The 26136-nt window shown below is 40.6% G+C and overlaps 1 protein-coding gene across 2 annotated transcripts in view; it reads right to left on the bottom strand.

The window, feature by feature from the left end:
- The window catches only part of NDFIP2 (Nedd4 family interacting protein 2), a 159218-nt gene that overhangs the window by 14070 nt on the left and 119012 nt on the right, over positions 1-26136 (bottom strand). For both annotated transcript variants that reach the window (XM_089680462.1, XM_089680464.1), the window contains 2 exons: positions 22989-23055; positions 7713-7818 (listed from right to left, as the gene is read on the bottom strand). In XM_089680462.1, coding sequence (XP_089536588.1) covers positions 7715-7818; positions 22989-23055 — 171 coding nt within the window. In that variant the 3' untranslated portion in view covers positions 7713-7714. The remainder of the gene's footprint in view (positions 1-7712; positions 7819-22988; positions 23056-26136) is intronic.

The following is a 26136-nucleotide window of genomic DNA, read 5'->3' as shown; positions in this document are numbered from 1 at the left end:
TCTGTTTCCAATCTGTAACTGAGCAATAATGTAGAAAACGCAGACTGATTAGCTTGTCTGTCTGTCACTTTGCTCCCTCCTTCTATCCTTGACTGTACATAAGCTCCACTGTATATTTGACTGCAAAAGGCTGTTTGCAGGTCAAATTTAGGTGCCCACACTTCTTACATTTACGAAAATAAATTAATGATCTATTAATGATAAAAGGACTACACTAATTTAAGTATTTTATATCTGTCTGGAGTTCAGCTTTAAGCATTAATATTTTAAAGCTTTTGCATGGTAATTACTAATTATGCATGTCTTATTCTAGCAGTTTGCTAATAAATGTATACCAAATTGATGAAATGTATGCAAGAATAATCAATAAAAACATGCAGCATATTTTCATTTTTCTATTCCCATACCTCATCTCCCACATGTTAATCAGTGCAGGCACAACAGCCTATGGCATGTGATTTGCAGTCTTTTACAGCAGAGATCTCAAGTGATTAGGCAGCAGATTAGCATACAGAACAGCAAGAAGCTGTCAATGCAAAGCGAAGCAAGTCCCAAGCTATTTGGTGCTATTTTCATGATGTATAGATTTAATAGCAATTCTGCTGGTATAATGTATAAAACATTTTATGGCACTTAACACATGTCCAATATTAATTTGAATCGCCAGGCTCATTTTAAAGGTAAATCAGCTGAAGAACATTTATTGATGATACTGCCTTCTACTTCATATAAATGGTAATTCAAACAAATTTCTATATTTTGACTATTTTCCCAAGAGGTGGAGAGAGATGCAATCCATATCATAAACTTCCAATGTAGACAAGCTTTTAGTGCTGATCTGTGCCAACCTTGTGGATAATAGCTGCGTTTGTTTAAGAACGAAAGAAAAATCTTCACTGCAATCTAGGTAAAATGAAGTATTTCCTGTAAACTGAATTCTAAGAAACTGCACCAGCAAGAAGCAGTATATATATATATATATATATATATATATATATATATATATCTATTTGAAATCTTTATGAAGAATGATGTAGTACTCAAACTACAACTACAGTTGTTCTACTGTATTTGTAGAGCTTAAAGCAACAGTTCTTGTAGTCATGTGGGGCCACAATTCCTCAGCAATGTGGAAGACTCATTGCCAGTTATCACAAGCGTGGGACTGCAGTTGTTGCCATCACCGATGGCACAGCCAGTTATTAGGTTTAGAGGGCAATTACTTTTTCACATAGGGCCAGGCAGGTTTAGACAGCTTTTTTCTCTTAATAAACGAAACCATCATTTAAAAACTGCATTTTGTATTTACTCGGGTTATCTTTGTGTAATATTAAAATTTGTTTGATGATCTGGATTATTTAAGTGTGACAAATACGCAAAAAAAATTTCACAGCATTGTAGGTTGGTGAAAAAAAGAATGAGAAGAATGAAAAGAAGAATGAAAAGAAGAAGAAGAATGAAAAGAAGAATGAGAAGAAGAATGAAAAGAAGAATGAAAAGAAGAATGAGAAGAAGAATGAGAAGAAGAATGAGAAGAAGAATGAGAAGAAGAATGAGAAGAAGAATGAGAAGAAGAATGAGAAGAATGAAAAGAAGAATGAAAAGAAGAAGAAGAATGAAAAGAAGAATGAAAAGAAGAAGAAGAATGAAAAGAAGAATGAAAAGAAGAAGAAGAAGAATGAAAAGAAGAAGAATGAAAAGAAGAAGAAGAAGAATGAAAAGAAGAATGAAAAGAAGAATGAAAAGAAGAATGAACTATATTACTATATCAGTCTCTAATGGATGCTGGAGAGTTAAACCCCCTAACACCTGCTGTGCCCATTATGAGGGGTTCCCACCATCCCTGTTCTGAGGTTCTGGGTATGCACACCTGCTGTGCCCATTATGAGGGGTTCCCACCATCCCTGTGCTGAGGTTCCAGGTCTGCACACCTGCTGCGCCCATTATGAGAAGTTCCCACCATCCCTGTGCTGAGTTCCTGGGTCTGTACACCTGCTCTGCCCATTAGGAGGAGTTCCCACCATCCCTGTGCTAAATTCCTGGGTCTGTACACCTGCTGTTCCCATTATGAGGGGTTTCTACCATCCCTGTGCTGAGGTCCCAGGTCTGCACACCTGCTGCGCCCATTACTAGGGGTTCCCACCATCCCTGTGCTGAGGTTCTGGGTATGCACACCTGCTGTGCCCATTATGAGGGGTTCCCACCATCCCTGTGCTGAATTCCTGGGTCTGTATGTACACCTGCTGTGTCCATTGTGAGGGATTCCCACCATTCCTGCACTGAGTACCTGAGTCTGTACACCTGCCAAAAGAAAGTTTCAGGATTTTGAAGGAGCAAAATACAGTAATACTGGAACAAAAATGAGCTGCGTGGTGGAGTTGCCAGAAGAAGAAGAAGAAGAAGAAGAAGAAGAAAAGAAGAAGAAGAAGAAGAAGAATGAAAAGAAGAATGAAAAGAAGAAGAAGAAGAATGAAAAGAAGAAGAAGAAGAATGAAAAGAAGAAGAAGAAGAATGAATAGAAGAAGAATGAAAAGAAGAAGAATGAAAAGAATGAAAAGAAGAAGAAGAAGAAGAATGAAAAGAAGAAGAAGAATGAAAAGAAGAAGAAGAAGAATGAAAAGAAGAAGAAGAAGAATGAAAAGAAGAAGAAGAAGAATGAAAAGAAGAAGAAGAAGAATGAAAAGAAGAAGAATGAAAAGAAGAATGAAAAGAAGAATGAAAAGAAGAAGAAGAAGAATGAAAAGAAGAAGAAGAATGAAAAGAAGAAGAAGAAGAATGAAAAGAAGAATGAAAAGAAGAAGAAGAAGAATGAAAAGAAGAATGAAAAGAAGAATGAAAAGAAGAAGAAGAAGAAGAATGAAAAGAAGAATGAAAAGAAGAATGAAAAGAAGAAGAAGAAGAAGAATGAAAAGAAGAATGAAAAGAAGAATGAAAAGAAGAAGAAGAAGAATGAAAAGAAGAAGAAGAATGAAAAGAAGAAGAAGAAGAATGAAAAGAAGAAGAAGAAGAATGAAAAGAAGAATGAAAAGAAGAATGAAAAGATGAAAAGAAGAAGAATGAAAAGAAGAATGAAAAGAAGAAGAAGAAGAATGAAAAGAAGAATGAAAAGAAGAAGAAGAAGAAGAAGAATGAAAAGAAGAAGAAGAATGAAAAGAAGAAGAAGAAGAATGAAAAGAAGAATGAAAAGAAGAAGAATGAAAAGAAGAATGAAAAGAAGAATAAGAAGAAGAAGAAGAAGAATGAAAAGAAGAAAAAGAATGAAAAGAAGAAGAAGAAGAAGAATGAAAAGAAGAAGCAGAAGAATGAAAAGAAGCAGAAGAATGAAAAGAAGAAGAAGAAGAATGAAAAGAAGAAGAAGAATGAAAAGAAGAAGAAGAAGAAGAATGAAAAGAAGCAGAAGAAGAATGAAAAGAAGAAGAAGAATGAAAAGAAGAAGAAGAATGAAAAGAAGAAGAAGAAGAAGAATGAAAAGAAGCAGAAGAAGAATGAAAAGAAGAAGAAGAATGAAAAGAAGAAGAATGAAAAGAAGAAGAAGAATGAAAAGAAGAAGAAGAAGAATGAAAAGAAGAAGAAGAAGAATGAAAAGAAGCAGAAGAAGAATGAAAAGAAGCAGAAGAAGAATGAAAAGAAGAATGAAAAGAAGAAGAAGAATGAAAAGAAGAAGAAGAAGAATGAAAAGAAGAAGAAGAAGAATGAAAAGAAGAAGAAGAAGAATGAAAAGAAGAATGAAAAGAAGAAGAAGAATGAAAAGAAGAAGAAGAATGAAAAGAAGAAGAAGAATGAAAAGAAGAAGAAGAATGAAAAGAAGAAGAAGAAGAAGAAGAATGAAAAGAAGAAGCAGAAGAATGAAAAGAAGAAGAAGAAGAATGAAAAGAAGAAGAAGAATGAAAAGAAGAAGAAGAAGAAGAATGAAAAGAAGCAGAAGAAGAATGAAAAGAAGAAGAAGAATGAAAAGAAGAAGAAGAATGAAAAGAAGAAGAAGAAGAAGAATGAAAAGAAGCAGAAGAAGAATGAAAAGAAGAAGAAGAATGAAAAGAAGAAGAATGAAAAGAAGAAGAAGAAGAATGAAAAGAAGAATGAAAAGAAGAATGAAAAGAAGAAGAAGAAGAATGAAAAGAAGCAGAAGAAGAATGAAAAGAAGAAGAAGAAGAATGAAAAGAAGAATGAAAAGAAGAAGAAGAATGAAAAGAAGAAGAAGAAGAATGAAAAGAAGAAGAAGAAGAATGAAAAGAAGAAGAAGAAGAATGAAAAGAAGAATGAAAAGAAGAAGAAGAATGAAAAGAAGAAGAAGAATGAAAAGAAGAAGAAGAATGAAAAGAAGAAGAATGAAAAGAAGAAGAAGAAGAAGAAGAATGAAAAGAAGAAGAGGAAGAAGAATGAAAAGAAGAAGAAGAAGAATGAAAAGAAGAAGAAGAAGAATGAAAAGAAGAAGAAGAAGAATGAAAAGAAGAAGAAGAAGAATGAAAAGAAGAATGAAAAGAAGAAGAATGAAAAGAAGAAGAATGAAAAGAAGAAGAAGAAGAAGAATGAAAAGAAGAAGAAGAAGAATGAAAAGAAGAAGAAGAAGAATGAAAAGAAGAAGAAGAAGAATGAAAAGAAGAAGAAGAAGAATGAAAAGAAAAAGAAGAATGAAAAGAAGAAGAAGAAGAATGAAAAGAAGAATGAAAAGAAGAAGAAGAAGAATGAAAAGAAGAAGAAGAATGAAAAGAAGTATTCCAGTACAGCAAAAAGTGTATCTGCAGAGAGCTCCGCTATTTCTGACAGTTCTCTGACAGTTCCTTCACATTTACAGCGGTTGAAACATTGTATCTATTTATTTCCGAATAAAAACATCTGTATCCTAAATGGAAACAAATAGATACAATGTTTCAACCGCTGTAAATGAACTGTCAGAACTGTCAGAAATAGCGGAGCTCTCTGCAGTGACACTTTTGCCGGCTGATCGGGAAAAATTCGATTCGTGCACCCGAAGTTGGCTAAAATTCGGATTCAATGCGAATCGAATTTTTCCCGATATTCGAAACGAATTCCACTTCGCCTGGTTCGATTCGCTCATCTCTAGTTGTAACGGCTGAAGTTTTTTTTATCTTCTTGAATTCTAACCTTCTGTGATGCTCCCCAGCCCTCCTTCCCCTTCCCCAGCTCCTCCTAATAGCTACATGAGCCTGATCTCGATCCATGCAATGTGCATGGGAACACGGCTCTCCCAGCTATCTCCCTCTGCAGTGGCTCAGACACAGCAGAGAAAGTCATTGGCTCATGCTGCTGTCAATCACATACAGTGAGGAGGGAGGGGATGGGGCTGAGTCCCGCTCTGTGGTCAATGGCCACATACAGTGGGGCTCAGGAGCAAGTGTCTTGCTATGGAACGCAGTACGAAGGGTCAGATGTGCCGGCGAGGGACCCGAGAAGGGGAGGATCGGGATTTATTCTATGTAAAACCATTGCACAGAGCAGGTAAGCATAACATGTTTATTATTTAAAAAAAAATAAAAACCCCGAGCCTTTAATATCACATTAAGGAGAACCCTTTTCAGCAGGACTCAGCTAGAACATGACCCCTAAGACTGCCAAGTTGGTAACAACTGAGATCACAAAATTAATCACACAGAGTACCAGTAATGAAACAGCCTTGATAAGTTCGAGACAAATGTTAGAACAGGTGACCAGCATAATTGTAGGACCAGTCAATGCAACAGGAGACAGGTCCAGATATTCCAACCAGATCAGAAGCCACAGATCAAAACAGATCAGCATAAGGAATCATGCAAGATTAGAAGGGTGAAGCCAAAACAGAGAAACAGATGAGGTCTGGGAGCTCTAGTAACTACAACTAGCATAACCAGTGAAATTAAGGTCAGAAGATGGCCACATACAAAAAGCAGTTAGGACACAAGAAGAGTGCTGAAAACATGAGCTAAAACCAGAAAGAAGCAAGCAGGTGATAGCAGGAAGGAACATTTAGACATACAAAATGCCAACTTGCCCAGGGAATGAAGGACATACAAAAAACAAAATCTAAGAGATTCTTGCAAGATTTGTATCAAATACAGGGTTTGGACAAAATTATGGAAACACCAGGTAAAAAAACAAAATCGTTACCCAACATGGTGCTGGACCGCCTCTTGCATTCAAGACAGCCTGAATTCTCCTTGGAATTGACAAATACAAGTCTTGGATGGTGGATAATGCAATCTGATACCACTCTTCATGCAAAACTTGTTCCAGTTCTCAAAGAGATGTTGGAGGTGGAGAAACAGCCCGAGCCTTGCTCTCCAAAACTGACCATAATGGCTCTAGGATATTGAGGTCCAGCAAATGCAGCAACCAGGGAAGGTGCGAGACTTCATCTGCATGCTCGTCAAACCATGATTTGACCACACCAGCTGCGTGAGTCAGTGCATTATTGTCTAGGCAAATGGTGCTATCTTTGGGAAACAATGTCTGCACTCTGGGTGCACATGGTCAGCCAAAATATGTACATAGTCGCAGACACCTTTCAAGGTGATGCTAGGCCCTACAGAACACCAAGATATGGCTGCCCAAACCATGATTGCGCTGCTACCATGTTTCACGTTTGGCACAAAACAGTCCTGGTCGTAAGCTTGGGATAGTGTTTGCAACACGTAATCACATCTGGTAGTTAGGAACAGTGTGAAGCTCGATTCATCAGACCATATTACAGTCTTCCATTGATGGACAGTCCACGATTTATGGGTGTTGAACCACTCTGTCCTCTTCTGAGCATTAATATCAGTCACTAGTGCTTTGGCCATTACAGCTCGCTCATGAATGTTTTGCTTATGGAGTTCCCTCAATTTTAGTGGACATGGGCTTCGGAAGACTGAGCTTGAGCTCTGCACTCACTTTTGCAGCGCTTCTTTTCTTATTCTGGGTCACAATCCTGTGCAATGTCCTTTTGTCTCTTTCGTTCAGTTGACTAATGAGCTTATACTCATTAGGTGACGTTTTCCTGGAAACTGTATATGCCCTCAAAAACTTTGATACTGTACCTCAGGACACCGCAAATAAATAAGCAACTTCTTTGAAACTTCCTATTTGAAACTTAGTAAGCTCTGACATGACTCCATATTACTAGCAGCGCACGCAGTGAATTGCAAAAGTGAGACTTCCCGCATGTTAGCTAGGTGTCTCATCACGCAATGGAAGCAAAAGAACGTTACATCACTTCTGCTTTCAATTCAAAACATTTCGGCACTTTCACACCTGCAAAGCATGTAGTGTTTCCATTTTTTGGTCCAAGCCCTGTACATGCTTCTCTATTGTAAGGATTGACGTGAAAAGGTCTATGTGTGATTTCAGTAAATAAAAATTGTACGTAAAAAATACTACCCACTTTAATAACTTGAAGACTATGGTGTATGAGGTATGCCTCCCAAAAACTTTATCTAACACCTGACATAAATGGCTCACTTTTTTCTTGGGTTGAATGGAAGAAAATCAATCAATCGAGAATATCTAATAAACTGTCAACCTCGATCAGGTGGGTTCGTTATTCTTCTTTTCTGACAATGCACACAATGTTATGCTCTGTGGGAATCTCATATGACAGGTATTGTTAAGTGGATGAATGTGATCAGAATCTGGAAGCATCCCCTAAGGATTTTTACATGTTTTCTGACAACTGAAAACGGTGATGTTAAGGAAAACTGTTACATTAGGTCAATGTACATCCAACAGCTGAGACTTACCTCTAGTACAAGAAGAAAAATCTTGTTCTGTGAGCAGCTGCCATGCTTTCAGACATATTTCGCACCTTGAGGTAATTGACAAATCCCCTAAAGAACAGCAGCAATCCTGAAATAAATACAAAAAACATAAATTAACCAAAAGTAAAAACTACTAACTAACTGATTCATTATGCATCATTTGGTGCCCTGCCAGCTGGGAATGGAGGCAGGTTTCTGCAGCTCTTCCTACCATTAGTATGGAAGAGACACAGAGGAATTCATGATGCCAGTAATTCAACTATTTTAGCCATGAATGTCTGATATTATGTAGGTCTCTTGTTGCCTATGTTCCATAGACTTTCTAAGAGAAACATAAAAGCAGCCATTGCTGACATCTCAATCTTAAAATGCGTGTTGCTTGGCTGTCATACTGACCCCGTGGCTTCAGTACTGTGAGCCACTGAAAAAGTGTGCAAATTAGGACTTCTGATTTTTCTCTGACTTTCGTGATCTCTGAAAGCACTGATTGCAGAGGTCAGCATAACAGCAAAGCAAATAGCATTCTCAGGAGGAGGAGGTCTATATTGGCAGCACCCACATAGAAAAAGTTTACTTTAAAATTTTGTCACCTGTTGAAGGCAATAGGTGGAGTGAGATTGCATACCCTTGGATAACTGGGCTGGAAACTTTAGTGACATGAAAGTGATTATAATACACAATACTAATCCCACTTCATAAACACATGCTTGTTGGAGCTTTTTGGAGTGAGTAAAGAGCATGGAAGGTAAAGGGAAACAAGGGTATTAAGGCAAAATGAGATCCTTCTTGACATGATCTTGTTGCCTAATTACATGAAGATAATACAAACATGTGAAATAAAAATAACTAAAACTGCCTACTTAGGCTTAGTAAGTGTCCTATCCTTTCTTTTGTTTTTTGGCATAAATTGTTTTGTTGGGGACACCTTCCTCAACATGATGATATAGGGTTACAGGCACCATTACAAACATTAACTGAGTATAGGCTTTTCCCGTATCCACTTTGATTTTTTTATCGGCAAAACAAACATATCAAATTTGCTAGGAAAGTAAAGATACATTACAAGAAGCCAATGCTGAAAGATATACAGTGCATTCAGAGAGTATTCAGACCCCCTTCACTGTTTCCAATGTTGATATGTTGCAGCCTGATACTACAGATGTTTACATTCATTTTGTTTCTCCTTAATCATTTGCCCTCCTGAGGATTTACCCCCTTCCTGACCAGGCCTCTTTTTGCTACTCGGCGCTGCACTAATTCAACTGATAAATTGCGCGGTCATGCAATGCTGTACCCAAACAATATTTATGTCCTTTTTTCACACAAATAGAGCTTTCTTTCGGTGGTATTTGATCACCTGTGCGCTTTTTATTTTTCACGCTATAAACAAAAAAAGATGAAACATTTTGAAGAAAAACAATATTTTTTACTTTCAGCTATAAAAAATATATAGTAAACTCAAAGTTAGTTAAAAATTTAGGCCAAAATGTATTCTGCTACATGTTTTTGGTAAATAAATCACAATAAGTGTATATTGATTGCTTTGTTTTAAAGCTATAGTGTCTACAAACTATGGTATAGATCAGCAATGGGCAAAAAACTACGGCCTGGCGGATCTTTTAATCCGGCCCGCGGAGCGTGGCAAACATTGCCTGTCAGGATGTGTGTAGGCGGGGCAGCGTGAGGAGCGGAGCAGCGTGAGGCGGGGCAGCAGGGGAGCTAGGCTCCTCTCACAGTCCGCCCTGAAGACCGTAACGGCGCGGGAACATGGCGAGAGGAATGCGCAGAGCAAAGGTAAGTGAATTGGCACAATATGGGGAATGAATTACTATAGGGGGGATAAATTACTATAGGGGGGATGAATTACTATAGGGGGGATGAATTACTATATGGGGGATGAATTACTATGCGGGATGAATTACTATAGGGGGGATGAATTACTATAGGGGGGATGAATTACTATAGGGGGGATGAATTACTATAGGGGGGATGAATTACTATAGGGGGGATGAATTACTATAGGGGGGAGGAATTACTATATGGGGATGCATTACTATATGGGGGATGAATTACTATATGGGGGATGAATTACTATGGGGGATGAATTACTATATGGGGGATTAATTACTATGCTTACTATGGGGGAATATTACTATACTTACTATGGATGACACATACACATCATTCATCTACTCTTGGTCCGGCCCCCGGGTCCAATATATGAACCCATTGCGGCCCTCAAGTCAAAAAGTTTGCCCACCCCTGGTATAGATACTGCAATTTACGCAAATTAGTTTAACTGACAATTGTGCGGTGATGCAATATGGTACATAAATTAAATGTATGTCCTTTTTTCACACAAATAGAGCTTTCTTTTGGTGGTATTTGATCACCTGTGCTCTTTTTATTTTTGGCGCTATAACCAAAATAATTTTGAAAAAAAAAAATTTTTTTTTTTTTTTTTTTTTTTACACAGAGTTATTTAAATGATATAATCCTCACACAAGCCATGAGTATATGTGGAATTACACTCCAAAATACCTTCTGCTACTTCTACCGAGTATGGGATACCACATGTGTAAGAGTTGTTGGTCTAGCCACATACAGGAGCCTGAAATCCAATGACCACTTTGAAAGCTTGAAGGTGCGTAACTTCCTCATTTCACTTCCTCACTACCTATCACAGTTTCGGAGGCTCTGAAATGGCAAGATAGCACCAACCCTCCAACCCCCCCCCCCCCCCCCCCCAAATGAGCCCTGTTTTGCAGATCTCATTTTTTCTCGCAAGGTTTTGAAACATATAATAAGAAAAGAAAAAATATGTTTTTGTTTTCTTTCTTCACTTTCCAAAAACTTGTGGAAACAAACAAGCTCTGCAAAATACTCACCATGCTTCTTATCAAATTCCTTAGGGTGCCTACTTTCCAAAAAGGGGTAATTTGGGGGGGGGGGGGGGGGTTGGTGCTATCCTGGCATTTCAGTGCCTCCGAAACTGTGATAGGGCTTTATTTCCTCAATACACTTCCTGACTACCTATCACAGTTTTGGAGGCACTTACATGCCAGGATAGCACCAAACCCCCCCAAATTACCCATTTTTGGAAATTAGACACCCTAAGGAATTTGATAAGAACTGTGATAGGTAGTCAGGAAGTGTAATGAGGAAATAAAGCCCTTTAAAAGCCTGAAAGTGCTTATTGGATTTTGGGGTCCTGTACTTGGCTAGACTGCCAAAAAGTCTCTCACATGTGGTACCCCCATACTCGGGAGAAGTAGCAGAATGTATTTTGGGGAGTAATTTCACATATACTCATGGCTTCTGCAAAAAATATTTTTTTACCACAAGTTTTTGGAAAAAAATGTAATTCTTATATTGATTCAACATGCCTCTCAGCAAATAGTTTGGGGTGTCTACTTTCCAAAAAGGGGCCATTTTGGGGGGTGGGGGCATTTTATGTCCAGCATTAGAAGTTTATGCCACACATCACTCACTCTTCTAACCACCTGCAGATCAAGCCTTTTATGACACTTTTTGTTCACATGAAAAAAAATTTATTTTTTGCTAGGAAATTAATTTAGACCCCCAAACATTATATATTTTTTAAAGTAAACACCCTAGTGACAAAAATGGTGGGTGCTGCAATCTGTTATGTCACATAGTGCTTTTTCAAACGCAATATTTTTTTTTAAATACACTTTTTTTACTTTTAATGCACAAAAACACAATATATTGGCCAATTATTTGGTAAAATATAAAAGATGATGGTATACCGAGTAAATAGGTACCAAACATGACATGCTTTAAAACTGCACATGCCCCGTGTAATGGCGACAAACTGCATACATTTCTAATATCCATAGGCAACACTTTAAAAGCCTTTACAACAGCGGTTCTCAACCTGTGGGTCGCGACTCCTTTGGGGGTCGAACGACCCTTTCACAGGGGTCTCCTAAGACCATCGGAAAACACATATTTCCGATGGTCTTAGGAACTAAGACACCGCTCCTCTATCCGTCTCCAGGCAGGTCCGCCCACATGCAGATACGCCCACATTTCCCTGGATCGCGATGTTTGGGCGGGATGACATGCTGTTCCTGGCCATACCGCCGGGATCACTCAACAGCTCCGCCTCCTCGCCGGTGATTGGCCTCTGGAACTGTATCTCAGGAGAGGCACACAGGCGGCCAATCACTGGCAAGGAGGTGAAGCTTGGAGAGGAGGAGCTGAGCGGCAGCGTGAAGATCAAAGAAAATTGAGTGAGCTGCCGGAGCGACTGAAGAGGAGAGCGGCCGGAGAAGGAAGACAGCTGACCGGTAAGTGTCTGTACCTTGCAGATCGTCCTGCTGCAGCCAGGTATGCTGGCTGTAGATGGGAGATGGAGGGAGCGAGCCCAGGCTGGAGCAGGGGTCAGCAAGGTAAGTATCATTGGTGTCAGTGGGAGGAATAGTGCCCCCAAATAGTGCCCCATCATTGGTATTACTAATACCAATGATGGAGCACTATTTCCCCCCCACTGGCACCAACGATGGGGAACTATTTCTCCCCCCACTGACACCAATGCTGGGGCACTATTCCTCCCCCCACTGACACCAACGATGGGGCACTATTCTTCCCCCCACTCCCACTGACATCAAATGATGGGGCACTATTCCTCCCCCCCACACTGACACCAATGATGGGGCACTATTCCCCCCCCGTCACTGACACCAATGATGGGGCACTATTCCCCCCCACACTGACACCAATGATGGGGCACTATTCCCTCCCCCACACTAACATCAATGATGGGGCACTATTCCTACCACATTGACACCATGATGGGGCACAATTCCTCCCACCGATACCAATGATGGGGCACTACTCCTCTCACTGACACCAACGATGTGGAACTATTCCTCCCACTGATACCAATGATGGGACACTATTACACCCACTGACACCAATGATGTGGCACTACTCCTCCCACTGCAAAATTACAGTTATGAAGTAGCAATGAAAATAATTTTATGGTTGGGGGTCACCACAACATGAGGAACTGTATTAAAAGGGTCGCGGCATTAGGAAGGTTGAGAACCACTGCTTTACAACATACCATTTTAGATTTACAGAGGAGGTCTAGTGCTAGAATTACTGCATGGTGCAACCACTGTCTACATATTGGCACAGGGTCAATACCAGGATGATGCCTGCAGTTGTAGGCATCATCCTGGTATAACCAAAGTCCAGTAATGTACCAGTACGTTGCTGGTCCTTGTTGAGTATATATGCAATGTCCTTTTTTTTTTGTATGCAGCCTGTGGGCTGAATGAAAAAAAGAGAATAAATATTTGCCAGAAAAAGTATGTAGTATGCCCACCATTAGAATATACTGCCCTGCATCTACCCACTTCTAATGGTGGGCACACATTAGGTCGCACGGTGCCACATGCACCAATTCCAAGATTTTACAAAAGTCTAAATAGTGGCACGCTTGAATAAAAATTGTCCACGTATAAGTGGTTCCTCATATGGCAAAAGGATGACACCAAGTCCCAAACTATCTTGCCACTACTCCCCATGTAGTTTGGGCATCTGTAGGGCTCCACATGACTATCTTTTCCCTCGTAAATCCAAAACTTATATGTATAGCCTGTTGCCCTCTCACAGGTCTTATACATCTTGCCCCCATATCTGTCAAGCTTGCTGGGGAAAAATTGTTTGAATGAAAGGCGGCCAGAAAGATTAATGAGGGACTCATCAATGCATGTGTTTTGCTTGGGAGTATAGACATCTGCAAATTTTTGGTTAAGGTGATTTACGAGGGGACGAATTTTGTGGAGCCGGTTAAATTCAGGGTCACCCTGAGGACGACAGAGTGTGTTGTCATTGAAATGCATAAAACACATTATACTCTCATATCTATGCCTGGCCATGGCAGCAGAGAACACAGGCATATGATGAATCGGGTCTGTGGACCAATACAACTGCAATTCATTTTTTTCAGTAATGCCCATGTTGAGGGTTAAGCCCCCCAAAAATTTAAATTTGGAAACAGTATTGGATTTCCATGCAAATGGTCTGGCAAGGTTTGAATTTGAGTTGCGACGATAAATTGTTGTGCAAATAAATTGCTTTGATCCACAATCAATGCATACTGATATTCCATATAAAACAGCTCCAATAAGCAAATGGGAGTAGTTAAATTTGCTGTTTCCACCCTAATTCCAGGGTTAGACAGTGACTGGGGGAAGTACGGGTGCTGCAAAATTTGTGGGCTGCCAATCGGGATTTTCAAGCACATCCGGAAAGGATACTATGGGCTCTACGGGCCTGTGTGAGAATTCTTGGTCGTTGCAGGACAATACTTGTGTTTGCCCACCGCACCATCTTTTACTGCACTTATGGGACTCGCCACATCACCAGGTGATACTGTAGTGCTGGTATGTGAAAGACCAGGATGTACTAGGCTGCTGGTGCTTGCCAGTTCACCAAAAGGTAGCGCAGCACTAGTACTGGCACTCTGCTGCATATGAGAGTCATCAAAATTTACCAGCAAGTGCTAACAGAGATCAGGCCTGATTCTGCGAACAATGCGGTTTTGTGTGCAATGTATCAAGTGACAGTGACCTACTGACACTGCACTTGCTGGGGGAGAAGGGGGGGGTAAGCGTAAGGGCTAAATGCAGGTGCTGGCAGGTGCCGGGCTGATCCAGCTAACGCTGCGTTTTTGGGGACACTATACTAATGTGAACGCTGATTAAAGACATTGATCTGTTCAGACACTATACTAGCAATAGAGGTTTATTGTGTATGAGCGTGTTCCTGGCAATCAAGGGGTTAAATGTGACTACTGGTGGGCAATCTATCTGGGAGGGGCGTGAAAACCACGGGAGTGTGAATCACATATGATTTTGCGCACCTGTGCCGCCCTGTAGCAGTAGCTATAGGAAGGTCAGGAAGCAGTTACAGAAGCGGTTTGCGTTACGGCACTGCGTTATTTTAACTGACAATTGCGCGGTCATGCAACTTTTGGCGGCGATCAGCAACTTATAGCGAGACTGCGAGACTGCAGTGGACAATCTGACACTGTGGGGGGACTGACTTGGGGGTCACTGACATCCTCAGTGACACCGATACAGTGATTGGTGCTAAAAAAATAAAACTACTGACACTGTACTCATGGCACTGGGGAGGAAGGGGTTAACAATGAGAGGCAATCAAAGGGTTAACTGTGTGATGGGAGTGTTTTACTAGGGGGCAGATGGGGGTGTGCTTCACTGTAAGCACACTGATCGGGACAGCTGTGCTTATCCATTCCGAGCAGTGTGCCCAAACTGACAGGGAGGAGAGCTGCATTGAAAACAATGGGCGCTGGCAGGTAATCACCAGCCGGGACCCAGTGATTGACTCCCGAGGCCACAATCGGCAGCATACATATACATGATCCTGCGCACAGGGGCCGCCTTGCCACAGTATATGTACTGTGGGCGGTCCCCTAATGGTTAATTTACACTCAGTACCCTATAATGACAAAGTGAAAACAGAATTTTAGAAATATTTGCAAATGTATGAAAAAAGATAAATGGAAATATCACATCGGCATAAGTAATCAGACTCTGTACAACAACACTTGAAATTTAGCTCAGATGTCACCCGTTTCTCATGATCGTTTCAGACATGTGTCTACACCTTGTCCGGAGTCCACCTGTGGTAAATTAAATTGATTGGACATGATTTGGAAAGGTACACACATCTCTATAAGCCCTGGTTCACACTGAATGCAACTTTGAAATCGCACTAGTTCACTTGAAGTAGTCCTACTGCCTCCTACTCTCTTACACCCTCAGTACCTGTGTGTGTGTGTTGTGTATATATACCGGTATACCGAAAATTACGTTAACCGAGGCATTTGTAAACCAAGGTATGCGTGTGTGTGTGTGTGTGTGTGTATATATACACATATATACACACACACACACATATATATATACACACACACACATACATATGTACATTTATATACATACATATGGAACACCATGTATATATACAATATGGAATACAAACAATGCTAAATTAACAAATGCAATAAAATGAAAGGTCCAGGAATAATCTAGTGGCTAGCTGACATTCTCCAATTCAAATGCAGATTGTGCATGCTTTGCAAAGGAAACAAGATGAAAATGGATTTGCACTTTTCATTGTGAAGTCCACAAAGCTGATTATAAACAGGTGTGGTGAGCCAACACATTTAGGGTTAATACATTATTTCCCAAGTCATCATTACGTGGAGCAAACAACTTTGTAAAATAAGTAATCTTGTTAAATGCAAAGGCTTGCAAACTATTATGGCTGAGTAAATATTCCACAATATATTTTTGGAGAAAAGCTGATACAACGGATGTGCTGTGATCTGGAAGCATGAAGGCTTTTTCTATGCCTGGTTGAGCATGGCATAATGTACTATGCATTTCAAAGAACAGTTTCCTGACTCACAGACACACCATACAGCCTAAGGGGCCTGTGACTCTCCTGCATTTCCATCAGAGCTGTTTTGGGGAACAGCTACATATGAGCTGAAATTATGTAAACCTAAAATGAGGGGATGCTGCAAGCAAGACATGTCAAAAAAAGAACAGTCTACGTAGCTCCTCGTTTTAAAATGATACTGCAAAGAAATGGATTTGGCCGCTGGCACTTTGTATAATGCATAAGCTGCTTCACCCTAAAGGAGTAAATTAGCTACTCGCTACATAGTTATTTTTGCTAAAACTAAACTTGGTACAGATTGTTCAGTATTCTTGCCAACGGGAAAATTAGCATGTTAGCAGGTTTTTACTAACCATTTTTTCTCTATTTACTACCAAGGTTCTGCTTTGAATTTAAAAATAAAATGTACATTTTAAAAGAGATTCTAACACCAAGCTAAATTCACTTTGTTTGCCCATTTAGTAAGGCTCCATTCACAATGGGGCATTTCAAATCATAGGCGGAATTGCCACAATTCTGCCCACAATATGAAGATGTGCTGTGAAACGCGCATTTGTGTCTTCAGGGGTCACTCATTTCAATGGCACCTGAACACGCGGGGCATTTTTGACGCAATTGCGGTGCGTTTTTACCACTCGAAAAAGAGTCGCAATCTTGCAAACAAAATTGCAAGATGAGCGGAACCCTTTTTGTGCATCATGCGTCCTGAGATTTTGTTTCCATGACCGCAGCGCATTTGTTGTGTGGAAAAACCCGCTGCAATAGCGGCATCAACACCCTGCATTTTCAGGTGTTATTGAAATGAATGGCACTTGAACACACGAATGCGCGTTTACACAGCACGTTTTCAATCACGGCGATTCAGCCCGTGATTTGAAACGCTCTAGTGTAAATGGAGCCTGAAATGAATGACACTTGAACAAGTGAATGCGAGCTTTCACAGAGCGTGTTCGCATACAAAATCGCAGCAATTCTGCTAGCAATTTGAAATGGCCTAGTGTGAATGGAGCCTTAGTGTGGCTTTGGTACCAACGAAATGTGTTGAGAGTGACAAAAAGTCAAACTCCCAATTTTTTTTTTTCATAACGAACATGTTCTACTTACCTGATCTGTGCAATGGTTTTGCACAGAGCAGCCCTCATCCTCTTCTTTTTGGGTCCCTCACCAGCGCTCCTGGCTCCTCTCCCCTGCTGAGTGCCTTTAATAGCAAGCCTCTTTCTATGGAGGCACTCGAGCAGGCTCGCTCCTGAACCTTGCTACTGTAAATGGACATTGTCTACTTGCACAGAGAGACTGTGGATCGGCCCCACCCCACACTCTCTCCTCCTTGGTCCAATGGCTCCTGCTGCTGTGTGAACCAATGGGAAGAGAGAGACTCTGGAGAGCTGTGGCTCTCATGCACATTGCTGTATCAAGATGGGACTCAGGTAAGTATGGGGGTGGGGGGGACTGGGGGGAACTGCACCCAGAAGGTTTTTTTATCTTAATGCATAGAATGCATTATGGTAAAAATGCCTTGAGCTTTTAGAACCACTTTAAGTTCGCACAACAATAGAAGCAATGTGTATAAGGTATATAAAAGACGGGGAGAAAAAAACTACAATAAACTGTTGACACAGTTTCTTCATGTTGGTGTTTACAAGCACCTGTTTTTGTAAACGTTTGTACATTTTTAAATTTTTATGGCCTGAATAAACACTTGTATTATTTATTATGATTATTATTATACAGGATTTATATAGTGCCAACAGTTTTAACAGCGCTTTACAACAAAAGGGCAGACAGTACAATTACAATACAAATTAATAGAGGGCCCTGCTTGTTAGAGCTTACAATCTAAGAGGGAGGGTCAAGAGATACAAAAGTAATTTATAATTAGTAAGTATAAATTGTGTACGAGTGGGCACCAAGAAAGTCCCAGTTTTAAGTGTTGAGTAAAGAGGAATGATGGTGCCACCCCTAATGCAACCAAGGCAGTATACTGTATATAACCACATATACTTACCGTTCTAGCGGCCCATCTTCAAACTCCACCATCCCATCTTCAAACATCATCAGCTTATCAATGCCCTGTCACTGCATTAGACATTTCCAGCTATGCTAAATATCTGCTTCCCCTATCACACACTGTGCTGGTCTTTTCCTGAAAATACTATTTGCCTGGTTGTGGTCGGTTTCAGTATCACAACCCAGAACAAGAATACTGTGATGTGTGTGTCAGAATTCCATATGCCTATACTTGTTCCAGGCCAATGACTTAGAAGACATTAAAGTATGACAGCTGGAAAAATAACATTCTCAAAAGCAGAGGTCAGAAATGGCAACTTTCATAATTCTCTCATGACAGGTGAAATGTAAGTTTTCCTTCCAATGTAGTGAAGAATTCATCATGTAAAATCTTCAAAATGACCAAGACTTTAAGCTTGTTCAGGACCTTCGTTGTAATATATATAAATCAATTACATAACTAACATTTCTGATTATTAAGAAAATCTGGCTGAACTCTTTGCACAAACATAATTAATACTAGAAATGCAAGATGTCTTGATATCCAAATTGGTACATATTCAGCACATTTTACTTTTTGCTGATCTTAGTAAACCGCACTAAATGAAGACGTATTACACATAAAAAGGTAATTCAAGAGTTAGTTGGTGCCTGCACAACTGAAGCCATACCTCTGGCCAGCTAAAGATAAATGTAGTATTTACATTGGGGTGAATAATTACTAGTACCCTAATGATAGCTGGTTATCGTTTCAAACGGCAATTCAGTGTGCCGCAGGCAGATGCCAAATCATGCATTACGGACAAGAAGGCTGGAGCCAAACCATAATTCTTACTACAGTTTATATTCTGACAAAGAAGCTAAAGTAGCATAATACGGGTAAAAACATTTCATTTTTCATTTTAAAAGCATTTCAAAATTCATTGCATGCTGTACATTTTCCTGGGAAAAGCAGGTTTTATAACTTGCTTAAAACATATAAAAGTTCTCATAAATACGTTTTATTGTTGCTGAACTATGACTGCTATAGAGATTTTATCTATTTTTTTCCACAGTAAGTATTAGGCAGGCTGCCTTCATCCATCATTTTGATTGAAGAAAGCAAGTAGCAATCACCACATTGATGAAGCTAAGAGTGTCAGAACAGATACCAGCTGTACACAGCTATGTTATGGGCAGCAATATACCCAGAATGCATCGTGTCCTCTGGAAGACCTCTGTACCTGCTCTATTCCACACTGCATTGTATAGGGAATTCTGGGTGGTTGTAGCATACTAAACACACAGAAATGAAAATAAAAGCAATTACACAGCATCAGAAGGAGAACAAAAATTACCTCTTTGAGAGGTAGGGCCAAAGATCTTTTGGCTCTAATTCTCCTATGGATCTCAGGAGTGCAGTTAGTTAACTAAAGCCTGTTGTCGGCTGATGTCACTGAACCTAACCGGGCTCTGGGGAAATCACAACTTTAATGTAAGGGTTCACCCAAAGTCCTGACTGGCAGCTGGCTCAGCAAGCCACGGAGAGGCTGAGACAGACACCTCAACCCCCCGGCGGTCCAGTGAGTACTGGAGTGGTAGAGAGCTAGTGACTACTCGTAACCAGCTTTCTGCTTTGTGATGACCGAAAACTGAGCGATCAGTGGTGTTTGATTGCTCCGTTCTCAGCCTTAGAAGAGGGAAGGAACAGATACAACATTGGACTGATGGCACAGCCACCTAGGTTAGTATTTTTTTTATTCTTCAACTTCTTTTTTAATGTAAACATGTTGTGAAAGAAATACAGGGCCAGTCACTTTGAATTCTTTTGAAAATGCTAGCCCACATGGCTATTATCAAATGTACAAGCAACAGGAATGTCACACACCAAGTAGCAAAATAACAATCTTCCTTTATGAAAGCCCCACTCAGGGATAAAATTTACTTCCTACCACCACTGCCTCCCACCCTCTTCTAACTCATGCTGATAGCCGTTTTTTTCCTTTACCTGGTGAAGGCAGCAATAGCCAAGTCCCCCATCCAGGTTCCTTACCGCCACTGGTTCCCGTGCTGAGAAGGTACTCTAAGACCACTGGTCCCCTGCCACCCTCCTGTGATAAAACTAGTCCTCTTCTCTCTCCTGAGAGTACCCCACCAGCAGCCATCTAACAGAAAATGTGTCTACATCACACAGGCAGTGATGTGGACACCTAAAAAAGGACCCCAAGCAGCAAATAAACAGAAGAGAAGACTCAAGGATGTAGCGTCATGTGACCATATGTTAAGGTAAGCAAGAATGAGCATGTGAAAGAGGATTTTTTCCCAGTGATCACATAGAGGGGTTTTAAAATAGTCAGCAGGAACAAGTTGTATTCTGACATGTTAAGTGTCATATACAGAGCGCTCCCTTTGAGAAAGTGCTGTGCCTACCGCAAAACATGTCAGAATAGAACTGCTGGCCATTTTAATAAAGGAAGTATATTATTTTGCATCTTAGCTTCCAGCATTCCTGTTCATGGTACAATTGATTGCGATGAACTGTACAAGCACTTCAGATTTGATTGTGGTGTATGAGCTCACTTGGAGCGACATGTGAAATATTTACCGCTGGCTATTATGTTGACTCTCTGGATGCCATACTTTTATTAACTTATAAGTCTTTACATGCATTCTGGTTCCAGTGTCAGTGGCTCAAAGAAGCCAGAGGGTCAGCATGGCCAACAAACAATGAGTATTTTCAGGACAAGTCAGCAATGGCAATCTTAAAGCAATTCTAAAGGCTTATTTTTTTTAAAGAAAAAAATAACAAACATGTCTATACTTACCTGCTGTGTGCAGTGGTTTTGCACAGAGAAGCCTGTACTCTCTTCTTCTCGGGTCCCCTGCTGGTGCTCCTGGCCTCTCCTTCCTGCAGGGTGCCCCCACAGCAAGCAACTTGCTATGGGGGAACCCGCTGCTCCGTGTGTCCTGCCCCCACTCTCTTCTCATTGGCTCACTGGCAGCCAATGAGAAGAGGGAGTCCCGGGATAGCCGAGACTCCAGTGCACATCGCTGAATCGAGAGGGGGTTTAGGTGAGTATTAGGGGGGGCTGGAGGGATGCTGCATAGAGAAGGTTTTTTACCTTCATGCATAGAATGTATGAAGGTAAAAAACCTTCAGCCTTTACAACCACTTTAAGCCAGTTTTCCTGCATACATGCCGAGGAAAATCACTCACGTGTGATACAACATTTACACATGGCCTCTAGCAGGTATAAACAAATGTAATTACACAGAGTGAAGCTTGCCTTAGGTTTCATTATATTTTATTGCTTTAACAGTCATGCCTTTATTTAATATCTGAGTACAAAAACAATTATCTGCAATCACGCTTAATAGGTTTGAAGCATTTTAGTCTAGTTGAACCAATTAACAATAAATTCAGATTGGTTACTACAGATTATTCATTTTGGCTTTCTGAATAAAGCCCATGTGGGCTTATATAATAAGGCAATGCCAACTGCAAGAATTATATCTCAGGAATGTCATTTCTGAACTAGGTCTGAAAAAGGAAGTGCCTGAACATGGCAGAATCACCACGTTTTATTTTTCATGAAAGATCCAGAAAAAAAAACAAAACAAAAAAAAACACTTTCTGCTATGACATTAACGGTACATAATATAATATAATTTGTGGGAAAATTGGGATAAGATTTTAGTGACTGGTTTAGATTATTACCCTCAAAGGGCGTACAATCTAAGGTCCCTAACTTACATTCATACATACACATACTAGGGACAATTTAGACAGGATCCAATCAACCTACCAGCATGTCTTTGGAGTGTGCGAGAAAACCAGAATACCCAGAAGAAACCCACGCAGGCACAGGGAGAACATGCAAATTCCAGGCAGGTGGTGCTGTGGTTGGGAGTCGAACCAATGACCCTAGTATTGCCAGGTGGAAGTGCTAACCATTTAGCCACTGTGCTAGATCTAGTTTAAGGCTTGTTCTTCTTGGACATACTCCCAAGGATATTTCTAGGCATGTACATGCCTCCATTTACACATTGACGGTCACAGCGTTGCTCCATTCTTTTATACACAATGTTCTAACACACCTCTGAAACTGAAAAATGAAACTCCAGGCACACACCTAAATGCACAATAGAAATGCATGTGTGCGGTTTTACCTGCCAAAAGAATTTGTGATTCTGTTCAGCCATTTTCTTGATCCTCACACAACACTGCATAACCAAGCAGGCAGCACCTTTTTTTATGAGTCAGCTTTGCAGTTTATTGCAAAGCAGGGGGCTGCTGTCTCTTCTGGGTTCCTACACCTGGCGCTCTGATCATATGCATGCATCAGGGGGCCAGCTGCCAGAAGCAAGATGAGACAGCCATTAGACTGATAACATGCAGCGGCCCATGTGCTTTAAAGTACTGGGAGTCCTACTGGGATGTGTGGTGTCAGTATCCCAGGAGACGCCGGGCAATTGGCATGCCATTCTCTCCTAGTACCATGAGGGGACAAGGAAAAAAGGAAATAAAAACCAGTTAGAAACTAAATGTCTGATTGTTAGAGAGGAGGGGGGTAGGAGTGAAGCAACACAAAATTGGTGAAGATGGTAAAGTCCGCTTTAACCAAGACAAAGTAGTGATTTTCCAGGCTGTGCAGTGCGGCAGATGTGCGATAGCCAAGACTGGTTGAATGCAACTATAAATACTATGTCAGATAAAACAGTGCAAACCTTTTGGTGACAGCTGTTTATTTAGTTTTTGTGCAGAGTTCCATATTAAGGGTTAAATACTGCATAAATACTCACCAAGTACGAGGAATATCCACCAAAGCCAGTATTGTCCATTGAAATATCCAGTAAAATAGTCTGAGAACTGAAAAATAAAATGGAAGAGTTAAGATAAGTATTAAAAAAAATGACAAATCATACATAAAAACTTAGCCGCAAACTGAATATTATTTCTACTAAATAGGACTGAACTTGTGTTAAATATTACAACTGATTTCAGACTTTCAGACTATTTTTTAAAAACCTGTACCTAGAGCTGTCAATCATAGCCAGTAAGGAGGGAGCAGGGGGGGGGGGGGGGCCTGAGCCATGCTCTGTGTATCTTGACACGCAGAGCTGGCTCGGGAGCGAGCACCCACAAGTGCCCCTATAGCAAGCGCCTTGCTATGGGGGCATTGGACGGGGGGGGGGGCAGAGGGCCAGGAGTGCAGGCAAGGGACCCCAGAGGAGATTGGGGCTACTCTTTGCAAAACCACTGCACAGAGCAGGTAATTATAATGCTTATTTTATTACAAAAAAAATATGAGCTTTTAGAATCACTTTAAATATTAACTTGGTGTCAAAAATGTTAAAACATTCTGCAGATTTAGAGGCACATCTGTTGAACACATTGGGGTTGCACTCAATTTCCCCAGAGCTTGGTGATTGGGGTGAAGCTTTATTTTTTAAAGAATCAGATGCAAGAAAAAAAGAAGCATGTTTGTTTGCACATGATTGGATGATGAAAATCCGTATGGCTTCACCGCATTCATTAAGCTCTGGAGAAAATGAGTGCAACTGCAATTGCAAAGTGCACTGTCTATTTTTCTTTAGTAAATCAACACAATGGAAAATTGTTACTTCTTAGGTTACTTCATGCACGTGGACATACAGAAATTTTCCCATCTGCTAGGAGCTGGCAGAAAATCCACTGTAAAATAAATGCTTGTTGTGGCGAGTAATCACATGCATTTTTACGTGTTTATGGGTGTATAACATTTACAAGTGTATGCACTTGCTATTGATTAGAATAGTAATTTATTCTAGCCATTAGAATATATATGTGAGCAATTATGCACATGTTTAGACGTTTATGTGCATAATTATGCCATTATGTTCTTTCTCGAATGCAGGTTTGGGACATTTTTTTTACGCCCCTGAATGCTGCTTTGAAATACAAAAACCAAACACCACAATGTATATAATGCACCGGTTGAGAAAAAAAAAAAAAAAGAAAGAAAATTGCCTGTAAAAGCTGTGTTTTCTGTCCATATGCATGGTTCACACTACTACTACTTGCATTCTGCATGCAGGCAGCCCATTCATTACAATAGGCTGTGCTACCCACGAAAACACGGAAAGAAATCCCTGAGCCATTTTTTTTTTGTAAATCGCACCAAACCAAACCACATTGTGCTATGGCACCATACAGTTTGCTCTGTGCGAAAACATGTCGTGCTTGCCGACGTGTGGGGGTACCATTAAGAATAAAATGGCACCCCCAAATGTCTGCTTAAGTGCAAGCTATTTCTCGGCAGGTTGAGAACGTGTGCGATTTCATGCACATTCCTCACCTGCAGATACATGAACAAATGCTTAAATCAGAACTTAAAGGTTCTTGTAAATATCAAGTGCACAAATGCAATCTAGAGGGCCTTTTAAACCATTCCACAGAGCAGGTAAGTACGAGATGTTTTTTATTTTAGTTTGAAAAAAGCGACAGCTTTATGAGTACTTGGATGCCTACTTTTCAGCAATATTAAAATGAGAAGTATAGCACAATCTTTTTTGGCCATACTTCTTCTAGGGATCACAAGGATGCACTTCCTTCGGGACTCCTGTGACCCATTTTCAGCCGAGAGCAGGCTAAAGTCCACTGTCAGCTGATGTCACTGAGCCAGCCCGGGCTCTGAAAAGATCTCAACCATATGGTTGGGATCCACCCAGAAGCCTTGACCGATACCTGGCTCAGCCTCTCAGCGATCTGCCAGCAGTCTGAGCCAGCCTCTCCTGTCCCCTCCACAGCCTAGAGCTCCAGTGAGTGCTGGAGGAACAGAGCAGACAGCGAGAAACTGACAGTCGCAGAGAACTGAGTGTCTGATCGCTGAGTTCTCACTGCAGAATTGGCAGGGGATTGATGCTGCATCCACCTAGGGAAATATAATTTTTTTTTTTTTTTTATGAAGTCCATTTTTTCCACTGACTACGCTTCTGCCTGATCCCTACCTGCTATACAGTATTTGCTACTGGACAACATCTTGCTCACCTCCTGGTGGGGCGATCCTGAGGACCGAAATCTGGTACTAACACGCAGCAAAACCCATCTTCACCATCAGGAGCTCAGGGGAACACCGGTTAGTGCTTAGACTCAGCACCTCAGTGAGCCCATGTCATTCTCCAGGGTGACCTGCTGCATCATGTAACCAGCTGGTTGGTGGGAGCCTCTCTACTGTTATACCTAGTGGCTTCCAAGCCTGACCTCTGACCATCATACCCATAATGTTAAATTTATGAACTGTACCCAAATACCAGATCACTTTAAAATGGTGGTAAACTCTTGTATTTAAATAAAAAAAATCTCCCTGCAAGTTAATTGAATACTAGCACATTATGAGAGACTTACCTTAAAACAAAGCCCTCCAGCGGCGCTCTGTCACCACTGACATGGCTTCCATCTTCACTCGGTCTTCCTTCTGGGTTCACAGGCTCCAGCCATTTGACTGGCCAAGCTGTGATGACGTCACTCCCACATATGTGCACAGGACTCATAGCCATGGCACAGAGCTCTGAAGGGACGGCATGAGTATGCCATCCCTTCAGAGTGCATGTGCCGGTGATGTCACTGGCTGGTAAAACAGTGAATATATCCTAAATGGTGCCCATATACAAGATATTCCTTGTACCTACTATATTATAAGCTTACCTGTAGGTACCAGTGTCCAAACTGGTGTTTACTACCGCTTTAAGTGGTGCATCAGACATTTCCTCATATACAAGTGGACACTAATGGGGGGGCATTAGCAAACTATTATATGAAATACAGTTGTTAAAATAAGGAATATATATTGATAAAGTGATATCAGAACTTAATTTCATGTAAACATAATAACTCAAATGTGTATAAAAAATGTATCTATCTATATATAGTATATCTCTATATGTAATCTATCTATATATAGTATCCATC

Source organism: Staurois parvus, unplaced genomic scaffold (genome assembly GCF_062004578.1).
Source record: "Staurois parvus isolate SC_StPar_1 unplaced genomic scaffold, SC_StPar_1.0 ptg000243l, whole genome shotgun sequence".
NCBI classification, from domain to species: Eukaryota; Metazoa; Chordata; class Amphibia; order Anura; family Ranidae; genus Staurois; species Staurois parvus.
The sequence above is the reverse complement of the archived record's forward strand: the minus strand, read 5'-3'. Positions and strand labels throughout refer to the sequence as shown.